Source organism: Cheilinus undulatus, linkage group 3, assembly GCF_018320785.1.
Source record: "Cheilinus undulatus linkage group 3, ASM1832078v1, whole genome shotgun sequence".
NCBI classification, from domain to species: domain Eukaryota; kingdom Metazoa; phylum Chordata; class Actinopteri; order Labriformes; family Labridae; genus Cheilinus; species Cheilinus undulatus.
In genome coordinates, this window is record NC_054867.1 from 31,840,237 (window position 1) to 31,866,721 (window position 26,485).

At 39.0% G+C, this 26,485-nt stretch overlaps 3 protein-coding genes across 5 annotated transcripts in view; 2 read left to right on the forward strand and 1 right to left on the reverse strand.

Annotated features, from left to right (window-relative positions):
• cacna1da (calcium channel, voltage-dependent, L type, alpha 1D subunit, a) overlaps positions 1–8,557 on the forward strand; it is a 112,980-nt gene extending 104,423 nt beyond the window's left edge. For both annotated transcript variants that reach the window (XM_041782591.1, XM_041782590.1), the window contains 6 exons: positions 587–613; positions 1,294–1,422; positions 1,935–2,074; positions 4,709–4,815; positions 5,056–5,373; positions 5,465–8,557. In XM_041782591.1, coding sequence (XP_041638525.1) covers positions 587–613; positions 1,294–1,422; positions 1,935–2,074; positions 4,709–4,815; positions 5,056–5,373; positions 5,465–5,770 — 1,027 coding nt within the window. In that variant the 3' untranslated portion in view covers positions 5,771–8,557. The remainder of the gene's footprint in view (positions 1–586; positions 614–1,293; positions 1,423–1,934; positions 2,075–4,708; positions 4,816–5,055; positions 5,374–5,464) is intronic.
• A 2,162-nt stretch (positions 8,558–10,719) lies between these two features.
• On the reverse strand, positions 10,720–22,085 carry parapinopsinb (parapinopsin b). 2 transcript variants are annotated; one of them, XM_041783211.1, is made up of 5 exons: positions 21,956–22,085; positions 14,572–14,787; positions 14,146–14,474; positions 11,832–12,074; positions 10,720–10,979 (listed from the first exon to the last, which is right to left on the reverse strand). In XM_041783211.1, exons 1-5 carry the CDS (start codon positions 22,023–22,025, stop codon positions 10,863–10,865), a joined length of 975 nt encoding a protein of 324 aa, XP_041639145.1. In that variant the 5' UTR covers positions 22,026–22,085; the 3' UTR covers positions 10,720–10,862. The 2 variants fall into 2 exon arrangements, with proteins under 2 accessions (XP_041639145.1, XP_041639144.1); XM_041783210.1 differs by lacking the exon at positions 21,956–22,085 and having other exon boundaries at positions 14,572–14,902.
• A 1,440-nt stretch (positions 22,086–23,525) lies between these two features.
• cacna2d3 (calcium channel, voltage dependent, alpha2/delta subunit 3) overlaps positions 23,526–26,485 on the forward strand; it is a 50,238-nt gene continuing 47,278 nt past the window's right edge. Inside the window, exons 1-2 of the mRNA XM_041783282.1 lie at positions 23,526–23,650; positions 25,469–25,550. Coding sequence (XP_041639216.1) covers positions 23,526–23,650; positions 25,469–25,550 — 207 coding nt within the window. The remainder of the gene's footprint in view (positions 23,651–25,468; positions 25,551–26,485) is intronic.

Sequence of the window (26,485 nt, forward strand, 5' to 3'; positions counted from 1 at the left end):
GTCTCCTGTTCAGCTTAAAGATTTTATATAGCATTCAAGTAGCTTTCTACAGTAGAATGGCAGCTCATTACTGATGAAATGCTGGTATTTCTGTGATCTGTTGCATAATTATTTTTTTTCCACAGGCAAGGCCCTGTTTCTTATCAAACCCTCCCATTTCGTAAACCTGAAACCCTTCAGTCCATAATTCATCACAAACCTACTCTCATCCTGACAGTTAATTTCATAAGTGACCAACTGTACTCTTATCTCTTGATTTCTCATGCTCTGTTTAGTCAGACGCTCCAGTTTTCTGCCTGTTTTTTCTTCAGGACCCAATAAGTTTGGGTGACAATTTCATTGCTGCCACTTTACAGAAGAGAAATGATTTTTAGTTTTTTTTCTTATCTTCAGAGCTGAAAATGGAATTGTCATCCAACACAGGAGTCAACATCACGCTCTTTTCTCCTCATACATATATATGAGCATGCTGTATATGTCTCATATACTGTATGATATATATGTCACACTCTCTGTGCTCTCTCCTCCCTTTCTCCTTCCTAACCAAAATGCTTTCTCTCAACCATCCCTCTGCTTTCTTGGACAGAAGGCGCTACTATGAGACCTATGTTAGGTATGTTGTTCCTTTAGGTTTGGCTCCAGCAAGTAAAGTATGTCTCAACAGCGGAAGAAGAATTATTTTATGTTATGTTTGTTTCCTTTTGACTTGTTTTGGATCAGTGAATGGTTGCATCTTTGCTAAGTTGGTGTAATGTGCGATATGCTGGCCGGTGATTTGTCTGGTTATCTGCCCCTGTTTTTAATCAGCTTTGCCAAATTTTAAACGTCAAGAGTTGAGAAGCACGGTAAATTTTTTTAGGCCAGCATATTGCTGAGCTCAGCCCTGCTTTATGCATGTGTCAAAGTGACATACCTACTTTGAGGAAGGACCCAGATTCTTTAAAACAAGGAAGCAATAACTAATCGCACCACGTGATTCTCACTTCTTTTTCTATTTAATGCTCAGCACCACAAGATTACATTTTTAATTAAGTGATTATTTAACATTTAAGCCTGTGTTAATCTGATAAAGGACCTCAAAGTGGATGGGATGTTTAGAAGACAACGTGATGCTCTTCAACGTAAAACTTCTGCCTGTTGTCCTGGTTTGCTATGATAAATATTTATAAATGTGTTTAATTGCATCGCTGCCCCCTGGAGGCTTGCGTCTGCATGGCAGTGCATGGCCCTATTCCAGTAATCCCTCTCATCAGCAGCTGTGAGCACACTCTGACCCCTCTGACCTCTCGCCAGGTCCCGTGGAGTGGATGGACGCCACCCCACCATCCGCAGGGAGGAAGAGTTTGATGAAGACCGCTTCTCTGGGGAGTATTACAGTGGAGAGGAGTTCTATGAAGATGACAGTATGCTGTCAGGGGACAGGTAATACTGCTTCTAATTTATTAGTAATCTATTATCGCAGCTTTGTCATGCTCAGAATAGGAAGCATGTACAGTGCCTATGGGTAAACCTATTTTTGGATGTTTTACCCATTTTATTGATGTCCCAAATCAGTCATGTTCAATATAATTTGGCTTTTTGGACAAAAAATGTAAAAGTGAAAACAGATTTCTACAAAGAAAGTGGGGACACTGTAAAGCACAGTGGTGGCAGCATTTGCTGTGGGGATGCTTCTTGGCAGCCAGTCCTAGAAGGCTTGTAAAGGCAGAGAGTTAAATGAATGTGGCAAAATATAGAAAAATCCTGGAGGACAATCTTCAGTCTGCAAGAGACCTATGACTTGGGAGAAGATTTAATTTGAAAGGGGTAAAATACCAAGGGGGTGCATACTTTTAATAGGCACTGAATGACGATGTATAAAGAAACAGACATTTAATCTGAACAAAGGTTGTGTGGATGCCCTCTAACATGCTCTGAATTCCACACCATGACAGATATCAGAACAGTGACACGGAGTATGAGACCCCCAAAGGTTACCATCACCCTGACAGTTACTATGATGATGACGAGCAGCCACTTTACCGTGACTCAAGAAGGTCACCAAAGAGACGGCTGCTTCCTGCCACACCTCAAGGTATTTATGCCTCTTTTGTACCGCATGAGATCCAAGTTTACTTTCAAGATCCTTAACAAGTGTTCAGATGATTTTGAATTACTGGACTAGACTGGAATTAAACAGTTTTTACTTAAACAGTTTTAGGCTGATGTGAAAAATGTTGTCGAATGGAGTACTTTCAAAAATAGAAACTTGATAGTTTTCATCAACCAACAAAATGCATGAACTGAAGACGTCAAAGAATACAAGAAAAATATGTATCAAATCAATATTTGGTGTGATCACCCTGTGTCTTCTGGGCAGCATCAATTCTTCAAGGTTCACTTGCACATAGTCAAGGCATATGGTCAGATGTGAATGATTAACCAGTTATACCAAACAAGAGCTAATAATCATCAATATAATATGCAGGTTAAAGGGATTTTTTTTTTTAAGTTGGGTTGTAAATGGTACTAGTTGATAGTAGTGACATTTAACTTTAGTCATTCTGATGAACATTGCCCCTTTAAACAGGATGCACTTGGGGGAGCTAAACTATACAGTGTAAAGACGGATATGGCAGCTCTGCGTAATTTAGCAAGTTTTAGGTAAAAATGGGCCAAATAAAGCAATGCTGGCTCAATTGTGCGCTATATTAAAAATTTTTGTAGCACTACATTTTACACCCAGAAAGTCTCTGTGTTTGGTACTATTTTGTAATGCAAGCTTCATCCACCAACTACAGGCCTATTTGCCTCAGTGTATCTGAACAGCTATTTGGATCTGCAGGCTTGATCAGAGAAAACAACAAGTAGCTCAGCTACAACAACACTAAAATGAGCAACTTTTACTCGAGTAACGATAATGTGCCATCAACTGTGGATACAAGAGGATACTTGTATGAACTTTTACAGATGGAGACTCAGAAGAAAAAAAGACAGGGAGAAAAACATAAGAGACTTGTTAGCTTTCCTGGTGTAGTTGTGGAAACTGTGAACCCATGCTCACAAGAACTACTGTTGTCATGAGTGGGACTTATCAACACTCCTTCAGGACATTTCTGATCGAGATAGCGGCTCACAGACACCTGCAGTCTGCATCACTCCCCATCCAGAGTTCACTGCTTTAATTTTGCCAGTGTTTTATGGGCCTTCTTCAACTTTCTGAAGAGAAATTTGAAAAAACAAGCTGCAGAAAAATCTGAAGAGAAATTTGTTGTCCAAGTTAATGGCTGTCACTTTATTATGCTAATGGCTGATTACAAGACAGTCTACAGTCTGCACAACATGTTCACCTTCTGGAATCATTGTGTCAGCTGTTAAAGTGGAAAACTGAAATAATTAGTTTTAGATTTGTTACTTGTTTCCTCTGATAAAGCTGCAGACACAAACAGCTGAGCAGATACGTAGAGGCATAAGAGCACCAGAGCTCATATTGCAAAGTAGTGCCATACACAGATGCTTTTCGGGTGAAAACAAAATGCATGAGAAATGTCCAATACAGCATACAATTGAGCCGACATTGTTTTTTGGCCCATTTTTACCTAAAACTCACTAAAATGCATGAAGCTGCTGTACCCTTAAAATCTCTAGGGGCAAGTGCCACTTCTATCTCTAAGTATCTTACATAACCCAACTAAAAATATACAGGAATCTCCCTTTAACTGAAACAAAACCAGCTGTTTAAGAGGGTTAAAACTGGCTGTTTAACAGCTGAACTCCGCTCATGTGGTGCTGTGCAGTGCAATCAGCTTAGACCTGTATCTGAACTTGATCTATGAGGACACAGGTAAACCCATCTACTGTATGGAGATGGCTTGTCAGAAGTGGTGTTGATGGAAGAAGTGCCATTCTTTCGACATGGAAACATAGCCAAGCGACTCAGTTGTGCACATAAACAGAAACTGGGGTGAAGAAAACTGGCAGCAGATTCTCTGGACTAATGAGTTAAAATTAGAAATATTTGGCTGTTGCAGAGGGAAGTTTGTTTACCAAAGGGCTGGTGAGTAATACAAGAATCAGTGTCTGCTGGCAACAATGATGCATAGTGGATGTTCCCAGCAAGTTTGGTGTTGCATTTCTAGAAATTAAGTTGGGGATTTAGTCAGAACTAAAGGTTTCCTCAATGCTGAGTAGTAGTAAAGGCAGATACCCATCATGCAATACTATCATGGCATCAAGGCAAGTGAGTAGGCCCAAATGTATTCTGCAGAATTGATACTGTTTTAAAGGCATGATGTGGTAACACTCATTATCGATTTGATTTTAATTTTTCTTGTGTTCATTCAATTCTTCTTGCATTTTGTTGATTGATAAAAAATAAGCTAAACATTTCTATTTTTGAATCATTATTTTTTTACAGCATTTTTCCAGATCTGCTTTAAACTTTTGCAATGTGTAAACAGTGTTAAGTGGCCTGATCTGTTTTTTTCTGTCATTCTTGACATAACTATCCAGTGTATTGTTTGGATGGCTCATAATGCATTCAAAATGTAAAACAAATTTAAAAGACACAAGTATCCAGCTCCAAATTATTAATCAGCTTTCTTCATGAAATAACCCCTGCGTGGTTTACCCTTGCACTTGTGGTAGCATTCAGCAGTGTTTGCAGTGTTGCATGCTGTCACAGTTTCCTGAATGAGGTCACTCACTGCTCCACTCATGACTCGTTCAGGTCACAGGAGGCCGTCCTTCAACTTTGAGTGTCTGCGCAGACAGAGTAGCCAGGACGAGCTTCCACATCAGCGTACCGCTCTACCACTGCACCTCATGCAGCACCAGGTAACACTAGCTCACATCTCACCATTACTGTCTGATCACCTACATCGTTTGAGCACTCTTGCACAATTTGGACATGATATGATTTTTTATGCATGTTGATTCTTTGAATTGAAACAAGAACATTACATCTTCTAAAATTCAAGAGTATCTCATTTGAATATGTTAGGAATATTTAAGTACACGGCATTCATGTGAGTGTATGTGTACTTTTTCTACACTGTGTTTCCTCTAATCCACCAGGTAATGGCTGTAGCAGGCCTAGACTCCAGCAGAGCCCATCGCCTCTCCCCGACCCGCTCCACCCGCTCCTGGGCCACCCCCCCTGCCACCCCAGCCAGTAAAGACCAGTCTCCGTACTACACCCCTCTCATTCGAGTGGACCACCAACACAGGGGGAGCGCTGCCAGCAGCCAGGTATCGGTACGCAAGAGCTCTTGGTACACAGACGACCCTGAGTTCTCCCAGAGGACGTACTCGCCAGTTCACTTGCAGGTGCCACCTGAGTACCACAACCAGTATCACCAGAAGAGAGGCAGCGCCACTAGCCTTGTGGAAGCGGTGAGTTTGAGGCTCGGTTGAGCTTATGTTTTTATATTTTCAAGTCAAAATACAAAACTAAAGGAACACTTTTCCTCTATTCCCATGGCAGGTTTTGATATCAGAAGGGCTTGGGAGATATGCCAAGGACCCAAAGTTTGTTGCTGCCACAAAGCATGAGATCGCAGATGCCTGTGAGATGACGATAGACGAGATGGAGAGTGCAGCTAGTCACCTGCTGAACGGAGGGATGGCCCCGTGCGTCAACGGGGTCAACGTGTTCCCCATTTTGACGCCACGGGACTATGAGCTGCAGGACACGGCAGCCAGCTACAGTGATGAGGAGCCAGAGACAGAACCCAGAGCTCCTTACGAGGAGGACCTGGCAGATGAGATGATCTGCATCACAACTTTATAGCAGTGGCTGGAGAAATCTGCATCTTAGAACGACTATATCAGTGAAAAATTCAAAAACAAAAAAAGAAATGCATCTGTTGGCTCTGACCAAAAGAAGTGCCTTTAACAGTGAAGAGAAAACAAGGCATAAAGAAGAGAGACACATTAGTCCCGCTCCTTGAATTGTTCTCCACCTGCCAGCAAAGGAGGTCACAGCAGAGCCAGACAGCATCCCGCTGAGCAGAGAGGGACTGACTGCACCTTCCAAAGGCTGCCTCACACAGCTTCAGCCTGCAGCCAATCACAGATAAGGGCATTCATGCCAGGGAAAGATGGACCAATGGGCAGAGGTGTGAGACACTCTCCAGGGCGGGTCTCTAAGGGTGATGACAATCAGATGTACGATGTCATTACCTCGGTCACTTTATTAAGGTTTGGCATATCATGCAAGTTTTCAATGCAAGCATAGAAAGGCATATCTCCCCCCTTGTAGATTTAGAAAAACTTGAACCCTTTGTCGTTAGAACAGAGTGTATAATGATCGCTAAGGCGGAGTCTAAAAGTGAAGAGCTGTACCAGTTTATGCAGGAACTAACCGTCCTACTTATAGCATCATTCAACTTGAGATGTGTACTTTTGAAGCATTTGTGATAAATGCACTAGCAGGCAGGTTATTTTAAAATTTTAGAATAGCCTGGTTAATATTTCATAGTTGATAATGCTGTAAATTGTATTATATAACAAAAGAACCTTTGTAAAGAGATAATCTATATTTTGTAATTATGTATCATTTAAAAGATCAGCAATATGGACCCTTGTGACTCCTGTTATGCTACAAAAGCAGCCTTGCATTCTTTTATTAAGTATTTATTTGCCTTTTTTGTGTTTTGCATACACGGATCCTTCATTTTTACAATTTCAATTTTAAGAGGCTCTGCTTGTGTAACAACACTACTGCACAAGATATGCAAAAGGCTTTAATTTCTTAGCATAGGGGTTTATGTGTTAATACATCAAACCAACACCAGTTTCATAAGGTTAAGCCCCCTTTAAAGGAGTATTTTTAGAGGCAAGCTTTAAGGATCCAGGGCTGAAATTTTATACAGATGTGATGACCACATTTGTTTGCATATTTTGTGCAGGGCATGCACATGAATTTTAAATGCATAGTGCATTTACAATGCTGCTTTTTTAGCTGTTTCCAGAGTCAAACCTTGTTTTTGTCAGCCCCCTCTCTAATGCCTTTTTGCTGCTGAAAGAAAGAAACATGACAGAAGGTGATAACAGGGATAAATTAATATTTCTCATAGCTCGTGCTGGGATTTTCCATGACATACGGTTTTATTGATCATGGTGGAATTCCATTAAAAACCTTTGTAATGAATCTTGGCAATCACATCTCAGCCTTCATGTAGTGTGTGGTGGCAGGAGACATATGCACACATCCAAAGGTCAGAAACAGTTGGGTGTATGTTGTAAGGTGGAGGACAGACAGTGTCCTGCTGTCAGGATGCTGGAGAGAGGCTAAGCAATATGAACCCCCTCCCCGCCCCCCTTTTCTCTCTCAGCCTGCCTGGTTCCTGCTACAGAATACCTCGTTAGGCAACGTGACAACATATCATTGTGTCAACTTTTCCTGTCTGTCCCAGCGTCCCACGGTGGAGTCTATGAAAGAGATCAAAACTTTGTGTTTTCCCCTTGAAACAAATTTTAAATGAGACTGGGAAGGAAAACTAACCCTGGATGAAGAAAAAGGAACCCACAAATATCATTAAGTCAAGTATCTTTTATTGATCCATAACGATAGATTAAATAAACTGCAGTGGGCTTTTTCAGGTTTTACCATGGGAGAGTTTTATTAAGGATCTTTAGGGTAAATGTGATTTGTTGTTCATGAGTGTTTGATTTGTAGGCGAGTGCGTCCTGTACTCCAATTCAACCGAATACTGTCATGAAAATGTAGGTTTTCCATTTTGTGTGCACATTGAAAGGGCTCTTTGAATTGTTTGTGAGTAAAAAAAAATATGTGTGCTAGTCCTTTTTACTGATGACTGTCATCTTAAAGGGCCGCTGCACACAACAGGCACATTGTACTATTCGTAGCAATTACAGTACTGATGAACTGAAGATATGCATTATTTTGTAAAACACTTTTAAAAGTTGTGTTAAACTAAAGATGAAAAGAACTTACTTTTACCTCATGTCAGGGATTCCTGAGAAAAAGAAAATAACGATTTGGTTAAGTCAATACCAATGGTATTTAAATATTAGCACATAGCTGTTTGTCTTTGCACAAGTAACTGTATAGTGCTTTTGTTTCTCCTTTTTCTAAACAGATTTGTGTATTAAGGTGAGACAATTTTGTACTTTTTGTGACTGTGTGTATGGTTTAGTGGAATCTATATTTGTCATTTACAGCTCACCTTACAATGCTGGGAATGAAAGAGTATGAAAAAATATTTTCAAGGTGCACTGTTTCTCTGTTGGCGGGTAGGGTAAAAAAAACTAAACGGTAAAAGTTTACAGAGAAACACATATTGATTTGAACGTTTCTATTAGTTTTCTTCATATTGTTCTAATTATAATTACTATTACTACTATTAATGTTCTGAAAGCTGTATTAAAATAGAAGATAATGTAAAATATGTACAGAAGTATGGAAAGACCCATGGTAATGTTCTCTACTTGAAAGTCTTGATATTTGCTCCTTAATGTTTTTATTCAGTAAACATCATTTCTCTTAGTAGCAAATGCTTTACTATTACCTTCTAGGTTTTGTATCAATACATTTTTTTGTATTTTTCATTTGATTTTGGCCTTGACTTTATTTGAATCGATTCTAATCGATACTATTTTATTTTCTATTGATCATCATTGAATAAATTTATGCTGAATTACTGTTCTCATTCATTTGTAGTCTTTGCCTCACACTTAAAGGGGAAATATCATACAAAAAAAAAAAAAACCACACTTTTCAGAACTTTTGCATACATTTGAGAATCTTAAGTATCTACAAAGTGTGAAGTAAGACAACCTTAAAGAAAGGACTGGGTCTGACCAGACCACACAGTTTTTTTTTGTTTTTTTGTATCTTTTATGGTGGCATCAGACAATACTACAAAAATCTTGTCCTGTTTTGGCTAACAGACTAACCGACAATCATATACTACAAACATACATAGCTATTAAAGAGGCTTTTTTTTTTTAAAGATGTGAATATGGTGTGCTTTGACATTTTGACTTGGATCAGGTGTGACTTGGGCAAAAAGTTTGAAAACTACTGATCTAGATCAGCCTTTCTGGAATTGCCAGGGGTGCCTTTAAAATACTTTAAATTAAGCCGAGAGTTAAAATGAATATGCGGATTATTAGCTATCCTAGCATAAATTGCCAAAACTTTCTCACATGCTCTTTTCCTCATATCACATCAGTGTCTGGGTCAGCAAATTAATAGGCTTAGGACAGACAGTACATACTGCAAGAATCATTCAGTTTATTTTTCCCAAGTTTGGCAGGAGTGTGTTTCTAAAGGCCTGCATGGCCATTTCATGAAAATAAAAGCATTTGAATTGTTTTAAAATACTGATTTTGAGATTTATCTTGTTAATTCTATTACTGAACAAATTCCTCAGCAGTCACAGGGAATGTTGGTTTTATTATTAGCATACTTTGACTCAGGTGACTCGAGATTTTTACATTTCAAAAGGGTGCCCTGACAGAAAAAAGGCTGAGAAATGCTGATCAGGCCAACCACCGTACAGTGTCATCCTGACTAACTTAATGACAGTGCAAGTTCATAGGTCATTGGGGTAGGTGGAGGAGTGCCAATCATAGCTACAACAGAAACACTCTGTGTGATGCTAGCAGTCTTGTGCTCTGGAGAGAATAAAACACCAGAGAAGAAGACTCATACCTATGTATCAAGAATAGGGAAATATGGACTGGTTATCCTTGAAATAGAACTTGAGATATGAATGAGGTAATGTCATGAAAATTAGCCTAGTTAGCTAGCAATGCTAGCACTGCTTGTAAACAAAAGATCCATAAAGGGGAAAAAGACTGGGGGTGAAGAATTGTATAAATCAATCAGGTAATTGATGACACAAGGATAAGGAGAAAATGCTATCCCATTAATAGTTGTGGGGTAAACATCATTAACGTCAGCTCATGGAGTAAAACTTGATGGAAGATGCCAAGAAAAAAGTTTTTACATAACAGCCTTGATGCATCTTTGATTACATCACACTGCAAGAGCGTTTGTTTTCCTGATGTTCATATTTAGACCCAGTGTTTTGGGCCAAATTCTGGCTACATTTTTGTACTTTGATCCGACCTTGTATTTGAAAACATGAAATGTAAGGGTCTGTTCAAAATCTGTGCTTCTTGTGGCATCACATTGCGTCATTATGTTAACACCTGGCCCTCACCTGGAATCCCCACCAATGGCCATGGAAATACACGGCTGCACTAGTTCAGGCACATCCACAGAAAAGAGGGGCAGGGTGAGGAGGAGCTTATTTGCATTTAAATTGACTTGCACAAAAAAGGAGTGTATGAGATAGTCTGTTCAGAGCTGATTAACTCCTCTGGTGCTTGATCCATACCGTGTAAATAATTTTTTAAAATAAAAAGCGCTTTCAAAATGCTGTATATAAAGTTAAAATAACTAAAATAAACACTTGATAATAAGAGTGTTTAAAATTTAAAAATATCTAAAACTAAAGAAATGCTGTGATTAATCTTAGGGATGTGATTAACTTGATTAGTTTTTGTAATCAATTAACAGCACTAGTTTGGACCCAAGCAAGGTAAAGACATTTCATTTAAACCATCCAGGTCTGTGTTCAAACATGTCATCTGTAAGATTTTCCCCATGACCTAAATAATATCTGCTCATACAAACACTTCAGTCACAGTTTGAAAGCGAAGAAATCTTGTTTTATTCTTTGGTTTCAGACATATGTGTACACACCATGGTGGATCAGTGTTTGGTCTTTAAAAATGATATAAAAGAGAGAACGTCTTGGCCTTACTTCTTTTTAGTGTGTCTAGAGATAACTTTGGTTATGAATTGGTGCTAAACAAATAGAGATTGGTTGATTGACTGATTGATTTCAGGCAGGAGAGACCTGTTTGTTTGTCGCCTCCACAGTCGTTACGTTCTCTGATTCCTCATCCTCCACAGCGCTCCCTCTCCCACATAGCAGGAAAGGCACGGCGTATTTCCGAAACTGGAAAACAAAGTGAGTCAGCGCACAAAGAGTTAAGTCAAGAAAAGTTACACTGACATCATGCAGCAGCTTGTACAATGTGCATCGTTGTTAGAGGAAACTTGAATTTAATTATATACATTGCAAGTTTAAGTTTAAGGGATGGATATGAAAATGTTACTTTACATTACATTTCACATTAAGATGTTTCTTGATACATGATGTGAAACGAGAGATTTACCTGTTGTTTTTTCTCAAATAAATTATGACTCCCTACCTATCTTGGTTTAAATATCAAGTTATTGATACCTGTTAATGCAATTCTGAAAATAATTTGTACTATTTGTGAATCTCCTAAATGTGAGTGTGTGAGAAGTAAAAGTAAAATTAACACTGGATTTCTGGTGATAATGATGCAACTTTGGTTATTTCCTCATTAATAAAGAAGTAAGGTCTTATTCACATGAAAACCAGCAGTGTTATTTCAAATTAGCAACATGAATGAGTCAAGATCTCAAAGAAACAAAAGGAAATTACTTGTATACACAATAAAAATGTAGTTAAATGAATGTGAATTTACTTAGCGCTTGAGAAACTACAAGACAATTATGAGTAGGTAGAATTGTTAATAACTGCACTTATAACTGTATGTAATGCTGCTCACTGACAACATTTCAAGGCACTTTATGTGAAGGAAAGAAAATTAATAAATTGGTTTTGTTTAGTTTTCCTTTACAGAGCAACATTTTAGTTTATTTGAACTGTACCTGCCTGTGATCACCACCAGATGGTGCTAATGTACCAAAGCAGTGACATATTATAGAGCTGATTCCACATCCCAAACTCATGCACTTGTATGTGGTGTTAGTTTACCTGTTTATTCAGGTAGATGTAGATGAGAGGGTTGTACACTGTGCTGCTCTTGGCCAGGTAAACAGGCACTGTACCCAGCAGTGGGTGGATGTTTATATCAGGGCTACAGACCACCAGTAGGGCCAGGCTGGCATACGGTAACCAGCTGATGAGAAATGTGATGACCATCAGAACCACCATGAACGCCACTTTCATCTCTGCTTTAGCCACAGCGCCGCCCTCCACACACCTCATCTTTGACACCTGGGGTTACATAACACAGAGCCTGAAGATCATTACACAGTACTGTAGACCAGTATGACCAGTGGTGCAGTATAGACTAGAGTACATGCAGGTATACAGAGTACCCCCACTTATTTTTCAGCCTCCATAGGCTTACTTTCAGAATAAGGTAATACATATGTTAAAGAGTGGCCCAGAAAAACAACTGGATAAGTCAATCATTTTTTGTTCAGTGCCAATTCATAATTCATATTGGTAAATCGTTTAGAACTTGTGTAACACTTTTCTACTTGTATGACGACTCAAAGCACTTTTCACACCACAAGTCACACTAATCCATCCACATCCATTTACTCCACATTCACACACTGATGGTAGTTTGGTAGTCTTCATTATAGTTAAACACAAAAAGGGGCATCCAGGGTGCCCTCTAAGTGACAAAATCTGAAAAAGTCCAATTGTAGAGAAAATGCCATAAGGTGCCGTAAGTTCCAGGTAGCATGTTGATTTTCACTGACATCCCCTCACGTGTTTCTATGGGGAACTGATGTATAAGTAGTTAATAATTTCTTCTTTTTTTTCCTTAATCAGGGTTTCTTGGAAATTCACTATAAATGTATTATAACTTTTATGTGCTAGTGCCCTACCACATACAGCAGGTGCCCTTTTACTATTTTCACTAATTGTAACAACTGTAAATGTAATAAACCACAACTTCATACAAATTGGTAGCATTTAATCCAATAATCCCACAAACGTGAGTGCAGTGGCATAAACATAATAACAACTACATTTGCAGAGATATTTTTAGAGGGTAAAAATCACTGTCTCTCAAAATTATATTACCTCCCACAAATGTAATGTGAACATGACAAATCAAAGTTTTGGTCCTTGTTTGTTGAGCCTTTCTACAACTGCCAGTGAGTCAAAGTCAGGTTAAGCTCAAGTCACATCAAAAACTGAAGTCATGACAATTTTTTGATTGCAGGAAGTCTTTTTCAAGAGTTTTGAACACTGGTAGTCATGAATCTGAGCACAACATTTTTGCATGAGAAAAGGAGAGGATTGATATCAACTTGAAAAAAACTCAGCAAAATCCAAGGGGTTCTCTTGAATTAAGCCCGCAAAGGGGGTTCAACTGATCCAAATATAAATAGTTGTACAGATAATTAAGAGCTAGCAAAAACATCACATTTTTGTCTGTCAGCAAAACTCACAGGACAAGGCTTTGGTGGATCTCCCTTTAAAGCAAGTGTCTCAAAAATTCAGGGTACAAACTTGGTGAGACAAAAAACATTTTTTAGTGGACCGGGATTTGAAATTATTCTAAAACTAAAAAATAGCTGGGGGAGCTGTGTTTCTGTATGCTATGTATGATTTCCTCAGAGGGCTATTATGACACATTTTAATCCACTCTGCAAAGATTCTTGGCTCTACCAGTGCTTTAAGATGCTAATAAAACTACTTCTTGTTTCATGGTGAACAAAAATGTGCCTGTGTTGCCAAATTGCCTATGTTTTTGATAAGCTTCAGCTTAAGCTGACTTGAGCCCACTGGCAGTTATAAAAAGGCTACAATAAATTTATGACCACAAATATTTAGTTTTCATGTTCATATTACATTTGTGGGACATAATTACAATCTTTTTAAAGCCAGAGATTTTTTTACCTTCACACAAACAAAATAAATCCCTGCAAATGTCATAATTATAACATTTAAGGTGCAACACCCCCTCCCCTCAAACATCCTGAGTCCACCACTGGTCACCACCACCACTTAGTAAAGTAAGTGTAGCTGAGAAAAACTTCCTATTAACAGGTGGGAACCTCAAGCAGAACCCCACTCTGTTGAGAGTGATATATTTTGTTTTTATGCAGCTGTTTTTATTCCAAATTGTAATTTTATGACTGGAGATAAATAATTTTAAGTAAGCTATTTGATAAAATATGAGATTGAACACTTTGAGATTTAACAATCAAGTGAAGTACATTTGGTCAAAGTTGAGCTTAACTACAGATGTTGAACAGTTCTTAAGTCACTCAGCTGATGGATTTTTCTACAGCAGGCTACGTCTAAGTGAATCAGCTCTTACCTGGTGCAGTGTCCACAAAAGCTTGGTGTATGATGCCAATATGATGGCAAAAGGAACAGCAAAGCACACTGCGAAGTAACACACAATGTAAGAAATGTTGTGAGGGTCTCTGCTGTGCCAGTCAGGCGCACAGGACGTCCTCACCCCCTCCAGCTCGTACCTGCCCCATCCAAACAACGGGGGCAAGTTCCATGTGAGTGACCACAGCCAGGACAGGGCAATGCCTCCAGCTGCGTGTTTTTTCTGAAAGGTTATCTGCCCCAGTGGCTTACACACAACAAACATCCTCTCCAGAGCGATCAGAGCCACAGTACACAGGGAGGTGATGCCTGCAGAGAAGCAAGAAGGTTAGAAGAACATGATTAACCTCATTTTCCAGACTTCTGCACTGTAAAAATTTGAGTGGTTAGATTTTCTTTCACTCACCACACAAAGAGACTGCAAAGCCCTCCATCACACAGCCTGTCCGTCCCAGGGAGAAGTACCCCTGGGCATTATTGACCACTGACAGCACCCCCCCGGTCATGGCGGTTCCCAGGTCAGCCACCGCCATGTTCACCAGAGCGTAGTTGAGTGGCTGCCTCAGCTGCTTGTGCATGAGGGAAACGATGATCACTGTAGCGTTGAGGATGATGGCCGGACCTGTGAAGAGAGCCATGATGATGGCGAGGATGATGAAGCCGGCGCGTGATAGAGGGAGCTCCCCTTGTGGGCCCAGGTAGAGAGAGGCATTATAGGAATAAGTGTCTGGCTGCATGGCTGAGAGCTGTGAGAAGTGGTGTGATAGTTTTCTGTGGTCCTGAAGCTTCTGAAAGAGATGTTCAATATCCCACTCCTGCGGTGAGATTAGACAGCCTCCTTCTAAGAATAAAGGATTTAGCAAAGAGTATTTCCTTCTAGTGATGATTCGTGATCCCTCACCTTTTGCTTGATTATAAAAGCACTTTAGCAGGATGATTCCACAAATTCCTCAGAAGGATAAGTCCACTAAGGTAGTATGGAGAACATGAAAGCTATGCAACCCTAAGCAGAGGGATTACGACACTGCTGGATTAGCCTCCTGAGAAACTTTTGACTTTATACTATAAACAAAGTAAATATGTAGGACTACTGGTGAACTCTTAATAGGTATATACTATTTCTCTTCACATTAGTTCTCTATTCACTTTTGTTTCTCTAGAAAAATGTAAAAAAAATTTTGAAGTAAAATTTGAAGTGCTCCCTTTTTTTTAGTGTAATTGTAAAAGTGTTTGAATGACTTAATCATAAAAAATGAACTCAAAGAAAAAGTCACTGAGCTAGGTTCTGTGATTCAGTCTCTATCTTATAAATATTTTGCTTTTTTGATTGATGATTCTTCATCTTTTAAGCTTCATGTTGAGCAACTCGAAAAGAAGTTAAAGATGTCGCTGGGTTTTTATTCCAAAAATAACTGTTGTTTGTCTTTTGCTGGGAAAAAAAAAACTTGTTGCTACCACTTTTGTGCCTCTGATGACGGTGATGTTTGATATACTGTACACTCAGAAAATATTCAGACACCCTTCACTTCTTTTAATTTTATGTTGCAGCCCAATGATACAATTGTTTAAAATCATTTTGTGTCATTGAGCTACACTCAGTACCCCTTTATGACAAGGGAAACATAATTTTATTTTTTTTTGCAAGTTTATCTAAAATGAAAAAAAAAAATGAGATATCACATTGACATAAGAATCAAGACCCTTTACTGAGTCCTTAGCTGAGACTCCCTTCACAACAAGCTTTGCATACATGGATTGGAGACCTGATCTTTGCAGAGCAGATTTTAGTTGAAGATATCTCCCTCAACCCTGACTGATCTCCAAGACCCTGATGCTGAAAAACACCCCCACAGCATGATGCTGCCACCACCATGCTTCACTGCTGGGATGGTATTGGGCAGGTGATGAGCAATGCCTGGCTTCCTCCAGACAAAACATTCGGGATTAGGGTCAAACAGTCTGATCTTAGTTTCATTAGACCAGAGAATCTTTTTTTCTTGCAGTCTGACTATTTTTCAGGTATTCTGCAAGCTTTCATGTGTTTTGACTAACCTGAGGCTTCCATCTAACCACTCTGCCATATAGCCCAGATAGGTGGAGGGCTGCAGTGATGGTTGTCCTGCTGGAACTTTGTCCCATCGCCACACAGGATCTCTAGAGCTCAGCCAGAACAAGCATCAGGTTCTTGGTCATCTCTCTTACTAAGGCCCTTCTCCTCTAATCGCTCAGTTTGGCCGGGCATCCAGCTCCTGGAAGAGTCCTGGTTGAGCCAAACTTCTTTCATTTGAGAATTATGGAGGTCACTGCGCTCTTGGGAACCTTCAGTACAGCAGATTTTTTTTGTAGACTTCTCATGATCTGTGCCTTGCAAAAATCCTGTCTCTGAGCTCTGCAGGCAGTTCCTTTGACCTCATGGCTTGATTTTGCTCTGAAATGGATTCTCAGTCATTCTCTGACATTGTGCTCCTTTATGCCATAGTGCATAATGGCAGGTATAGCATTTCTGTAAGACAGTATGATAATCATGAACAGAAAACAGAAAAGCGGCAAGTTTCTATGTCAACTTTCAGCTTCAGTCTCTCTGAGAGTGTACTTTCTCTGCCTAAGAGTCAAAAAACTGTTTTGTGCATATGTTCTTCACCAGTGGTGGACAGTAACGGAGTACATTTACTTGAGTACTGTACTTAAGTACATTTTTTCAGTATTTGTAATTTACTTGGGTATTTGTTTTTTTTTTTAATTATAACTTTCACTCCACTACATTTCAAAGACAAATATTGTACTTTTGATTCCACTACATTTCTAGGAAGCTTGTCGTTACTCATTCCTTTTAGGTTCAGCATAGCTTTGTAGTCAGATGTTTTTCTTTTCTAAAATGCAATCGGCCACACGCTGTGCTCCCCACAGAAGGGAACCAATCACAGTCACCGCTCACACCTGGGATGGATTTGGAACTAGGCTGTGTCATCCTCGCTCTGTGTAGCAAGCTCTCCTGCCTTCATTCAAATAAAACTAGGCAACAGAGATGGCAGGAGAAACTCAAGCTGAAAAACCAGCACACCCCTGGCCATATCTTAGCCCAATATTTGAAAAAAAAGAAAAAAAGGCCCTCCTGTTTTTTTGAGGGTGAGGATGTTTAAATGAAAAAAAAATTAAATGACAATAGTTGTCCTTATTGTTTTTGATTGCATTTTTGTGTTAAAATTTTTACAGGTGTTTTTATAGACTTTTTGTAGCAGATTGGTTCTACATGTAAGTCAGAACATCATTAGGTGGTTTCAGAGAGTTACAAAGTTCTGTAAAAGCACTGAGAAAACAATACAGCAATGTACTGATATTAGAAATGTACTTTGTACATTTGAATACTTAAATATTTTTAAAAGTAAATACTTTAGTACTTTAACTTGAGTAAAAATTCACCAAGCAACTTTTACTTGTACTTGAGTGAGATTTGACCATGAGTATCAATACTTTGACTCAAGTACTGGAGTTGAATACTTTGTCCACCACTGTTCTTCACACTTAGCATATTAGCATCCAACTTAACAATGGACAACAGGGCCGTCCTAGATGTGTGTAGCTAAAATATCTCAATCGCCCCCTAGTGGCTGGCTATAAATTATATATTATATTTTAATCAGACCATTATTTGGATTGGTCTGAAAATGTGGCCCACACAATGTAATTGTAAAAATGTATCTGATTACCCCTACTGTACACCATAGGGCACTGAGGCTTATTACTAATCTTAAACTCATACACCAAAATTAGAGAGAAAATGTTGGCATACTAGGAGTGTCACACAAAAAGAAGTAATGAAAAAACATCAGTGTCAATATCACTCCTAATTTTCACAATCACTGCGTGTCAAAAATCAACTCTTTATCATGGTAAAACCAGCGTTATCTTGAGATAAAAACATAATGGGTTTAGATCTCAAGAAAAGCAAATGGGAATTACTTTTTATTTATGATAATTTTAATAAAATATCTGCCCACTCAGAGATCTGTAAATTAGCCCTCAACAAATAAACTACTCATGTGATACAGTCTAGTCTTTGATAATAATACTAATATTCAAAATCTTAAATGTCACAGTGACTATAACTGCACTTTATTTGAATTACAAATAATAAAAACAGATGTTTTACTTTATTTTGTCAATGCTTTTTCTGCCTTATAATCATAAAACGATATGTAGCTCTGCCTTCAGTGAAAACAGTTCATACAAAGTCTTTCATTGTATGGTTAGCTTTCTTGTTAAATGTATGTGTTACAAATGACTGTTTTAAGAGAGTACATGTGAGATTGAGTTGAGATGATTGAAGATTGAGAGTCTTGTTGTTAGGTGCACTGTAACACTGCTGGTGAAAGAACCAGTAAGGCTTTTATTTTTGAGCACTGGATTACTACAGTGATCTGTAAGTGTCTCTAATAAACATCTTAAATAACACTTAGAAAACACACTGATCCCAAGAGACCTGCATGATGATTCTCAAAGATGAAAAGTTAGCCTAACAAGAGCAGAGAATAATGTTTGAAGCTCCAGGTCGAGTCTTAAAACCAAAGATAGTTTGCTATAAAATATGTCTGCAGACTAATTCTCCATAAAAGGCACCTGAGGCTGTTTTAATCTCTCTGTGGTCTTGTTGCTTATCTGTAACCCCCTATGTTGTAGGTCAGGAGGTGAGGTTAAGCCTTGCACTTTACATGACCACAAGTGTCCCATGTTTCACCCTCTAAGAGGTTTATGTCCAATCAAGTCAAGACATGGATTACAACTGTTTGGGTTTAGAGCTTGATTCAGTCTGGCACTGATTACGAAGCTTCATGTGCACAAAAACATCACCTGTACTGATGATCTATTTCAATTAACACATGACATGTTGAAAACAGAGTTTTAATTATAAATTAAAAGTATCAGTCTTGGGCCAAAGAACTACATTTTACTAGAGCTTTAAGCACTTTATTTTCAGAAACGTTCTGAGCTTTCTTCAAGTTAAAAGCTCTTCAGGAAGCTAGAACGTGGATTTTGAGTTTAATTTTCAACAGGGATGCGCCGCTGCATCAGCTTAACATTGGTACTGTCTAACATTGGCCTTGTTGACAAACATGATCAATCAACAAATAATGTGGCATGAACAAATATCAATTTATGTGTTATCTCCAGTCAATCTAATCCTGCATTGAGTACACCTAACTGAGAGAGAAGGATTCCCTATTTGGCAGAAGAAGTCAAAATCTGATTTGTTTTCATGGTCAAACAGGAGAGAAAATGCTGGCCTAATGAGTGTCTTACACCATAGGTAAGGAAAAAACATCTGTATCAATATTAGTCCTGGATATATTGTGTTTTAAATGTCTGCATCGGTATCACTTAGCAGATTGATCGTTGTGATCAGCAATGAGGCTTAACCCTAATAAAGGTTGTGTTATATGATTGATAATCCCATCCAATCTGAAAATAAATAAATAAATAAATAAATAACTATGAGTTGTATGGGTTGACTCTTCATTGGAAAGTGTGTACTTTAAGATGTGTTTTTGAAACAACACAGTTAACCTACTATAGAGCAAATTCAGCACCATGGAGAGCTCACACAGGGTTAATGTAGGGAGTTACTACACACCCCTGTAATCTTGATATAGAATTGAAGACAGTGGCAGTATAAACAAACATCACTTAAGCCCAGTGAGTGTTTATTTTTAAGTCTGAATGAGAGGCTTAACACTTGTGTTATTTTAGGTAACTCTAGATGAACCCTCCCCTCGTGTGGGGGTAGTGGGTAGAGCCATGGGTTTAGGAATGACAGGCCTGGAACTGAAACCTGGGACTAAAAACATGTTTTAAAGCTTAACATGTGTGAGGAGCAACCAAAAGTGTGCTATCCACTTTGGTCTTTACTAATGTAAAACCAGCAATATGCAGACAGACATAAAGGAAGCATGTGACCCTGTAAAACTGTGCTCATCCTCTTACACCTGAGTTTAATATCCTACTTGTGCATCACTTTTGAGGTAGGGTGCAGCATGTGACACAACTGTTTTGTATTTTTCTAATGCTAAAAACACTCAGAATAGACTTTAAGGTTAAGAGATTAGGACTGTGTGTAGGGAATTATAAGGACATAAGTTACTGTGGAAAAAAGCAGAATACAATCAATGTGTCTGACCACATGTCTGTGTCGTTTCTCATTTTTCAGGTCACGGTTATCCAAATCTTCGTCAAGGGGGCACCCTTTGGGGCAATCAATGCTCAGTACTTTAAGTCAACTTTTAATTAAATACTTTTTACTTTTACTTTAGTAAAAGTAAAAGCACTGGTCTATAAATCTACTCAAATAGGAAAAACTATTTAATTTAAAGTGTACTATACATACTGAGTACTAAGTAGCTACTAAGGACTTGCACAGTAAAATAACATCTTTCCTTATTGGCAAGCACAACAAAACAATAGACATCCAACCAACCTCTATAATAAAGTTAACTACACAGCAAAACTGAGAGTTTTAAACTCATACAGAGTTAAATTTAACATTTTAAAAGTGTCCATATTGGTCCACCCTAAATAAAGTTAAACCACACTTTTGAAAGTGTTCAGTATTTACAACACAGAGCTGAGGTAACTGTTGAAAATCTGTGGCAAGGTTGGTCTCCTCTGGCAAGAACAATGCAGTGAGCCAACCTCAGAGCAAGGCAGTTAATACTGATGCTGAATATGCATTAAGAGCACCTGTAAGAGCACCTATGAGAACTACAACTCAGCTGTTAATTTCACTCACGGTGCAAACGTGTCACACATGAGAAACAACAACAACAATCCAACAAAAACATTATTATGAGAACTCCACCCACACAGATTTGAAGTCGCATTAGGCCGAGCTTAGAACAATTGACTGATTCAAACTAATACAGGTGGATCTACACTGTCAAATAACTACAATGATAAAAAAACATTTCACTAGGAACGTAGTTAAAATTACACTTTGGGAATTAAAATCAACTTCTCAATGTTTTACACTGAGTTATCAAGATGAGTTTTTGCTGTGTACAACAGCCTGATATGGAAGTGTGGATTCATTCTCTCATTATGTGCTACTTTAGTAAACGGAGATGGAAAAAGTAATGGAGTATTGTACTTAAAGAAAAAGTACAGTTACTCTGGTTCAAACTTATGGAGGAGTGAAAGGACTGCTTTCAAAATGAACTCAGAAACTACCCAAAAACAACTACTCAATTACAGTAATTTTGGTAAATTAGTCACTTTCCACCCCTGTAGAGAAGTCCTCCCCAAACCCTGAGCCCTCATTGACTCAACTGACTGCACCTGGAAAGTGTTTGAGTGAGTGAGTGAGGCTGCAAGGGCTCGAAATGGTAGAAACAGGAACTGGTTTTTTGTTGACAGGCGGCATCTTGCAGAGCTTAAAACGGAGATTAAAAACAAGCGTGCCTCACCTATATACCTGTTTCAGTGGATGAAGGCTGTTTTATATCAGTTTATTTACAGGAAAAATACTTCTTTTTGCAACATCCACCCCTTTTTTGCATCAGCCATGTTTTTAATTTATAATTTCACTCTTTTCACTTCACTTTTGTAGCGTTTACCGGGCATCCCCGAGAATCCCTGTCATATGTCACAATGCAATGAACTATGGGTAATTCCCTCACGCTAAGTCCGCAGAGATGCCCACTCACGGAAAGGGTGTATGAAGGGCTCAAAAAGTCAGCAAGAGATTCCTCACGCACTTCATGGTTTGACAGTGGGACAGCCCTGAGCCCTCGTGCACTTACCGGGAGCGCGCCTCAGAGTCAGTGAGTGCGTGAGTGTGGACATTGGGATTAGGCCTATGAATTCAAACATCCATTCACGTCGAGAACTTGTTTTGGATCCTCCACGGTGAGATTGGCTGATTAACCCGGAAGTGACGTATCCCTTGCTCGAGGACACTTCAGCAGAGGTGCACGAGGACTGTTTTTATTCGCCGTCGATAGTTAATTAAAGCAGTCAGAGAGGCTGGTGTAGAAGACACTGGATGATACTGTCCGTCATCCAACTCGCGGCCAGGCACCTTATCGGCACACGCCAGACAGTACAGGCTCCTCACAACTTTGATGTACGACGCAATTACACAACTAATAAAAGCCTCAAGTCCAAACACGGTTTGGAGGGGTGGCGGGAGTAGTTGGAGGCGGGTGGAGCACAGTGTCGCCCGCCTTGACAACATTATCGCTTCTTTATCAGCAGTTTAGAGATGGAAACAGGATGACTCGGTATTGATTCATTGTAAGTACTGATGCGTAAAAACAGTAGCTAAAACTTAATGCTAATACAGCTCCTTCAGAAAGTTGATGCTGAGGGGCATGACGTCATTGGTCAAATGATATTATGGCCAATCAGGGTCGATTTTACCGCAATAATTCGGTCTCTCGTGTCAGGTAACTTCATTTTTTGATGTTTAGTGTAATTTCCTTCTCTGTATGCGGTGTGAAACCGAGTTTAAACATGTTCTCAAACATCAAATTTCCCTCCTAGTCTTTTTTTCTGTCGTGCTGCTGGCAGTGCGGAAGCTTTCATCAAACATCTGCAGCCTCATTACCGCACACTGAGCCATTTTCCGTAAGAAATCCCCCCTTTTTCTGCTTCTTTTTTTTTTTAAGAAAACATATGACTCAACCATATCATGTGCTTATATCTCCAGTGTTTCGAAAGCACAATATCTTCTGTAATAAAGCTTAAGTATGACCACATTCTTGTTTTGGTGATAACTCTGTCTTTGTTGTGTAAGTGCAGCAGAGGTTAGAGCTCATTAAGCTTGTACAGTAGCAGAGTGATACTGCAGCGTCAGCGTAAAATGAATTCACTTCTGAGCCGTGGAACTGAAAGAAAACAGACAATAAATAAAGTTTTTTGTTTAAAATTTTGGCAATTTTGAGCAATGTATTTTTTTCCTGATGCTGAGACCGATGCTCCTGTCCACCTTCTCTTTCAGGCAAGAAACCCTCTTTCTTATCTCCACGAATTATAATCTACTTCCAAGGTTTTCCAGCTTCTCCGCAGAAAAGCAGGGGAAACGTCTCCAGGAATGAAGCTCCGAGAATGCAGCAGCAGAGAGCATGCTGAGGGGGTTTTCCCTTTTCGGAGAAAGGAGCAGAGGCTGGATGAGGATGATGCTCTCTCTCTCTCTCTCTCTCTCTCCCTCCCTCTCTCTCTCTCTCTCTCTCTCTCTCTCTGTACAGTAGGGGACGTGCCGGCACTACCTCGGCTGGAGACGGTGTACCGGGGTCCACATACCCAGCACGGTGCTGCTGAGCCTGGATTTTTTTTTTGTTCAGGTATTTTTCTCTCCAGTCAGAGCAGAAGATGCCGGGGGACTGGGGGATCCTGTTCTCGCGCACGTGCAGCAGCAGCCTCCTCCTGGTCTGGATCCTCGTCGGCGTGAACATGCTGGAGGTGTCGGGGTCCCAGCAAGGGATCCCTCTGTCAGTGTGAGTGAGAGGCAACTCTGCAACTTTGTTTCAATATGTTGATCTCATACAGGCAGATAGATGGAAAAATCACAGGATATCTGTTTAAAATTTATATGAATTTTAGGAGGATTCACAGATTTCTGCTCCTTAAATCTCCCTGAATGTCTAAGCAGTTCCAACATGTGGAGTTTAAATGAACCTCTGTGTGTCAACCCATATTAAAACTTAATTTAAGCATGTTCTTTAAAGTGATGCTAACGGTGAAAGGAATCAGACAAATACATGTTTTTTTTAAATTAAAAATAAAAAAGTAGGGGGAATTTAAAACTGAGCAAACATGTTAGAACTCGGTAGACTTCCTATTTCTCTGTCATTCCTAAAATAGATTATGATAATTATAGGCCAAAAAAATCTAATAATTTACCTGTATTGGTGTAGAAATTATGTTGAACCTTTTTCCCACAACTTTATTGAGATTTGATAATGTACAAAATTGCATGATGGGCCGTTAAGTAATTTAAGGTAAAAACAAGTCAATAATGAAAATCCTTCATACTTTATAACACAGTGCAACACAGGTGCTGGCAATTTAACAGATTTTAAAAAGAAATAACAAAGTATGTGTATTTTTTGTGTGTAGTATGTGTAACATAGCACAAAATACATATTCTCTGAAAATATGTTGCTCATAGTGACAAATATTGTTAGTATTAAAAAACAAAACATCCCCGTGCTATTAACATCCTGATCTTTTTTATCCTAAAAATTAATTCCAACATTTGAAGACTTTCAAAAAGTTGTTGTGTTTGTCTTAATATGATATGGTTAGTGGTGTGATCTAACTATATCAAAAGCTCTATATTTAAGGATAATGACTGCAACATTTTGAAATCCTGTTTTGTGTAATTCAGTATATCAAAGAGCAAATTTTAAGACGTTTTAAAAGGCAAAACTTTTATTAGAAACCATTTGTTGCAGGGTTTTATAAAGTATTTCTTCGGTAACAAACAAACCAGATAAAAGTCTACAACATTACTGCTGATTCTAGATAAAACAGCCTGGGTAACACACTGTTCAGAGTAAAATAATGAAAGCACTGAAATATGGCAGATTTGAAAGCTTAGGTGATGACAGTACACTTTTTTACCTTTTTAAATGGTAAATTTCCTGCAATTTTCCTTATTTTGAGTTAGTTTAAAATTACCAATCGAAAAAGAAGTGTTAAAAATAGTGTGTGGATTCCAAATTTCTGAAAAAGCCTTTAAAATACTTTTTACTGTTTTACACTCAGCCTTCTTTATTTTCAGTCACACTTGATTAAATGAGGTTTTTCTTTATCCTTAAAACAGGCCCAGAACAGCATCTGTTCACTCCCTGCACCATTCTGCATCATAGGTGTGTTTTATTCACTAAAGAGTCATTAAGAGTTAAATAAAAGAAGTTTCAAAGTACCTTATAGATCATCGAAATTACAGGCAGTCATCTGTCAGGACAGTGAAGGTCAGGGTCGACAGGCCTTCAGCATAATCTTTCTACTGATGTCAGAGGTAAAGCCTTAAAAAATGACGCCTGAGCAGAGATAAAAGCAGGAGGGGTGAGGAGAGGACACAGCAGGAATCAGAGAGGAGATAACAGATGTAAATCGACATCCGTGACTGCTGCTCAAACTTTAATCTCACATTATTTGGTCGTGATGTCTTCAAAGCAAAATGTATTTAAACTTTGGCAATAACTTTTACTTTACACAATTGAAACGCACCTTTTGTTATTTTTATGTGCTTCATTATGTGAAAAACTTTGAGCACAAATGCCTTTATTCTTGTTTTTATATTTTAGTGTGAAGCTCTGGGCCTCAGCTTTTGGTGGAGAAATCAAATCAATCTCTGCAAAATATTCTGGATCTCAGCTGCTACAAAAGGTATTCCCTGTGTTTCACATAAATGTGTCGTCTCTTTGTCTGATTGTCATGTAGCTACATGGACCGACTGTACGCTGTGACGCCACGTTTGCCGTAATGGCTGCAGAAACATTTCAGTGTCTCAGCTGAATGCTGATGCGTCATTTTAGAGCGGACTCAGGTGTGTTTGGAAGAGACAGAGCTCTATGTGTGCGTGAGAGTGTGTGGTTGTGTGTTTTTGTACTTGACACGGCCCATTACCCACAGCTCTGATTCCCCTCTCATCTCATCTCTTCAGTTAACTCTCTGGAGTCAAGAGTTTCAACCTCTGGACATGAACGCGACAAGGAGACAGATTGAATTAGAGAGCGCGCTCTGTGTGTGCTTGAGTGTGTGTGTATGTGAGTGAGAGGGAGGTTATGAAATGAGGGACGAGTGAAAGCAGCAGAGAGAGCGATGACCCCGTGTAGTTGATTTAACTCTCTGACCACTCTCTGTTAGAGGTGGACTTTGTGTTCTCAGGCCTTCGCTGGTCAGAGATCAGTCAGGTGGAGATGGAGAAGTGTCTGACAGGATGCTCTTATGAGACACACTGTGCATTTATGTTTTTAGGCATTTTAAAATCCACAAATCTTAATGAAGAAATTCAGTAGACCCCACCCCCCAATAAAAATATTTTTATATATGCACAGGATGCACGGTATTGGGTTTTTGCAAATATCCAATATGCAGATATATCCAAATTCATTGTAACTAAAAGCAAAAATATTAATGCCAATGTACAAGTGTCACTGAGACCTTTACACTTGAGGATGTACAAAGAAACAGACTTCAGCCAATGTAGGTCTACTGGTTCTGCCTAAAACCCCACTAACCTGATATTTACAGCATCAGTTGGAAATACTGGCAGAAATTTTCCTATCTTCAGTACTGATAACATGCCGATAGTAGCATAC

What these genes read in the sequence shown, in the direction of transcription:
- parapinopsinb (XM_041783210.1), bottom strand. Translation starts at nt 14,902, where the DNA reads ATGCAGCCAGACACTTATTCCTATAATGCCTCTCTCTACCTGGGCCCA. An exon ending in CTTTGCAGTCTCTTTGTGTG is followed by an intron (nt 14,475 to 14,571) that starts GTGAGTGAAAGA and finishes GCTTCTCTGCAG; the next exon opens with GCATCACCTCCCTGTGTACT. An exon ending in TTTTGTGGACACTGCACCAG is followed by an intron (nt 12,075 to 14,145) that starts GTAAGAGCTGAT and finishes ATGTAACCCCAG; the next exon opens with GTGTCAAAGATGAGGTGTGT.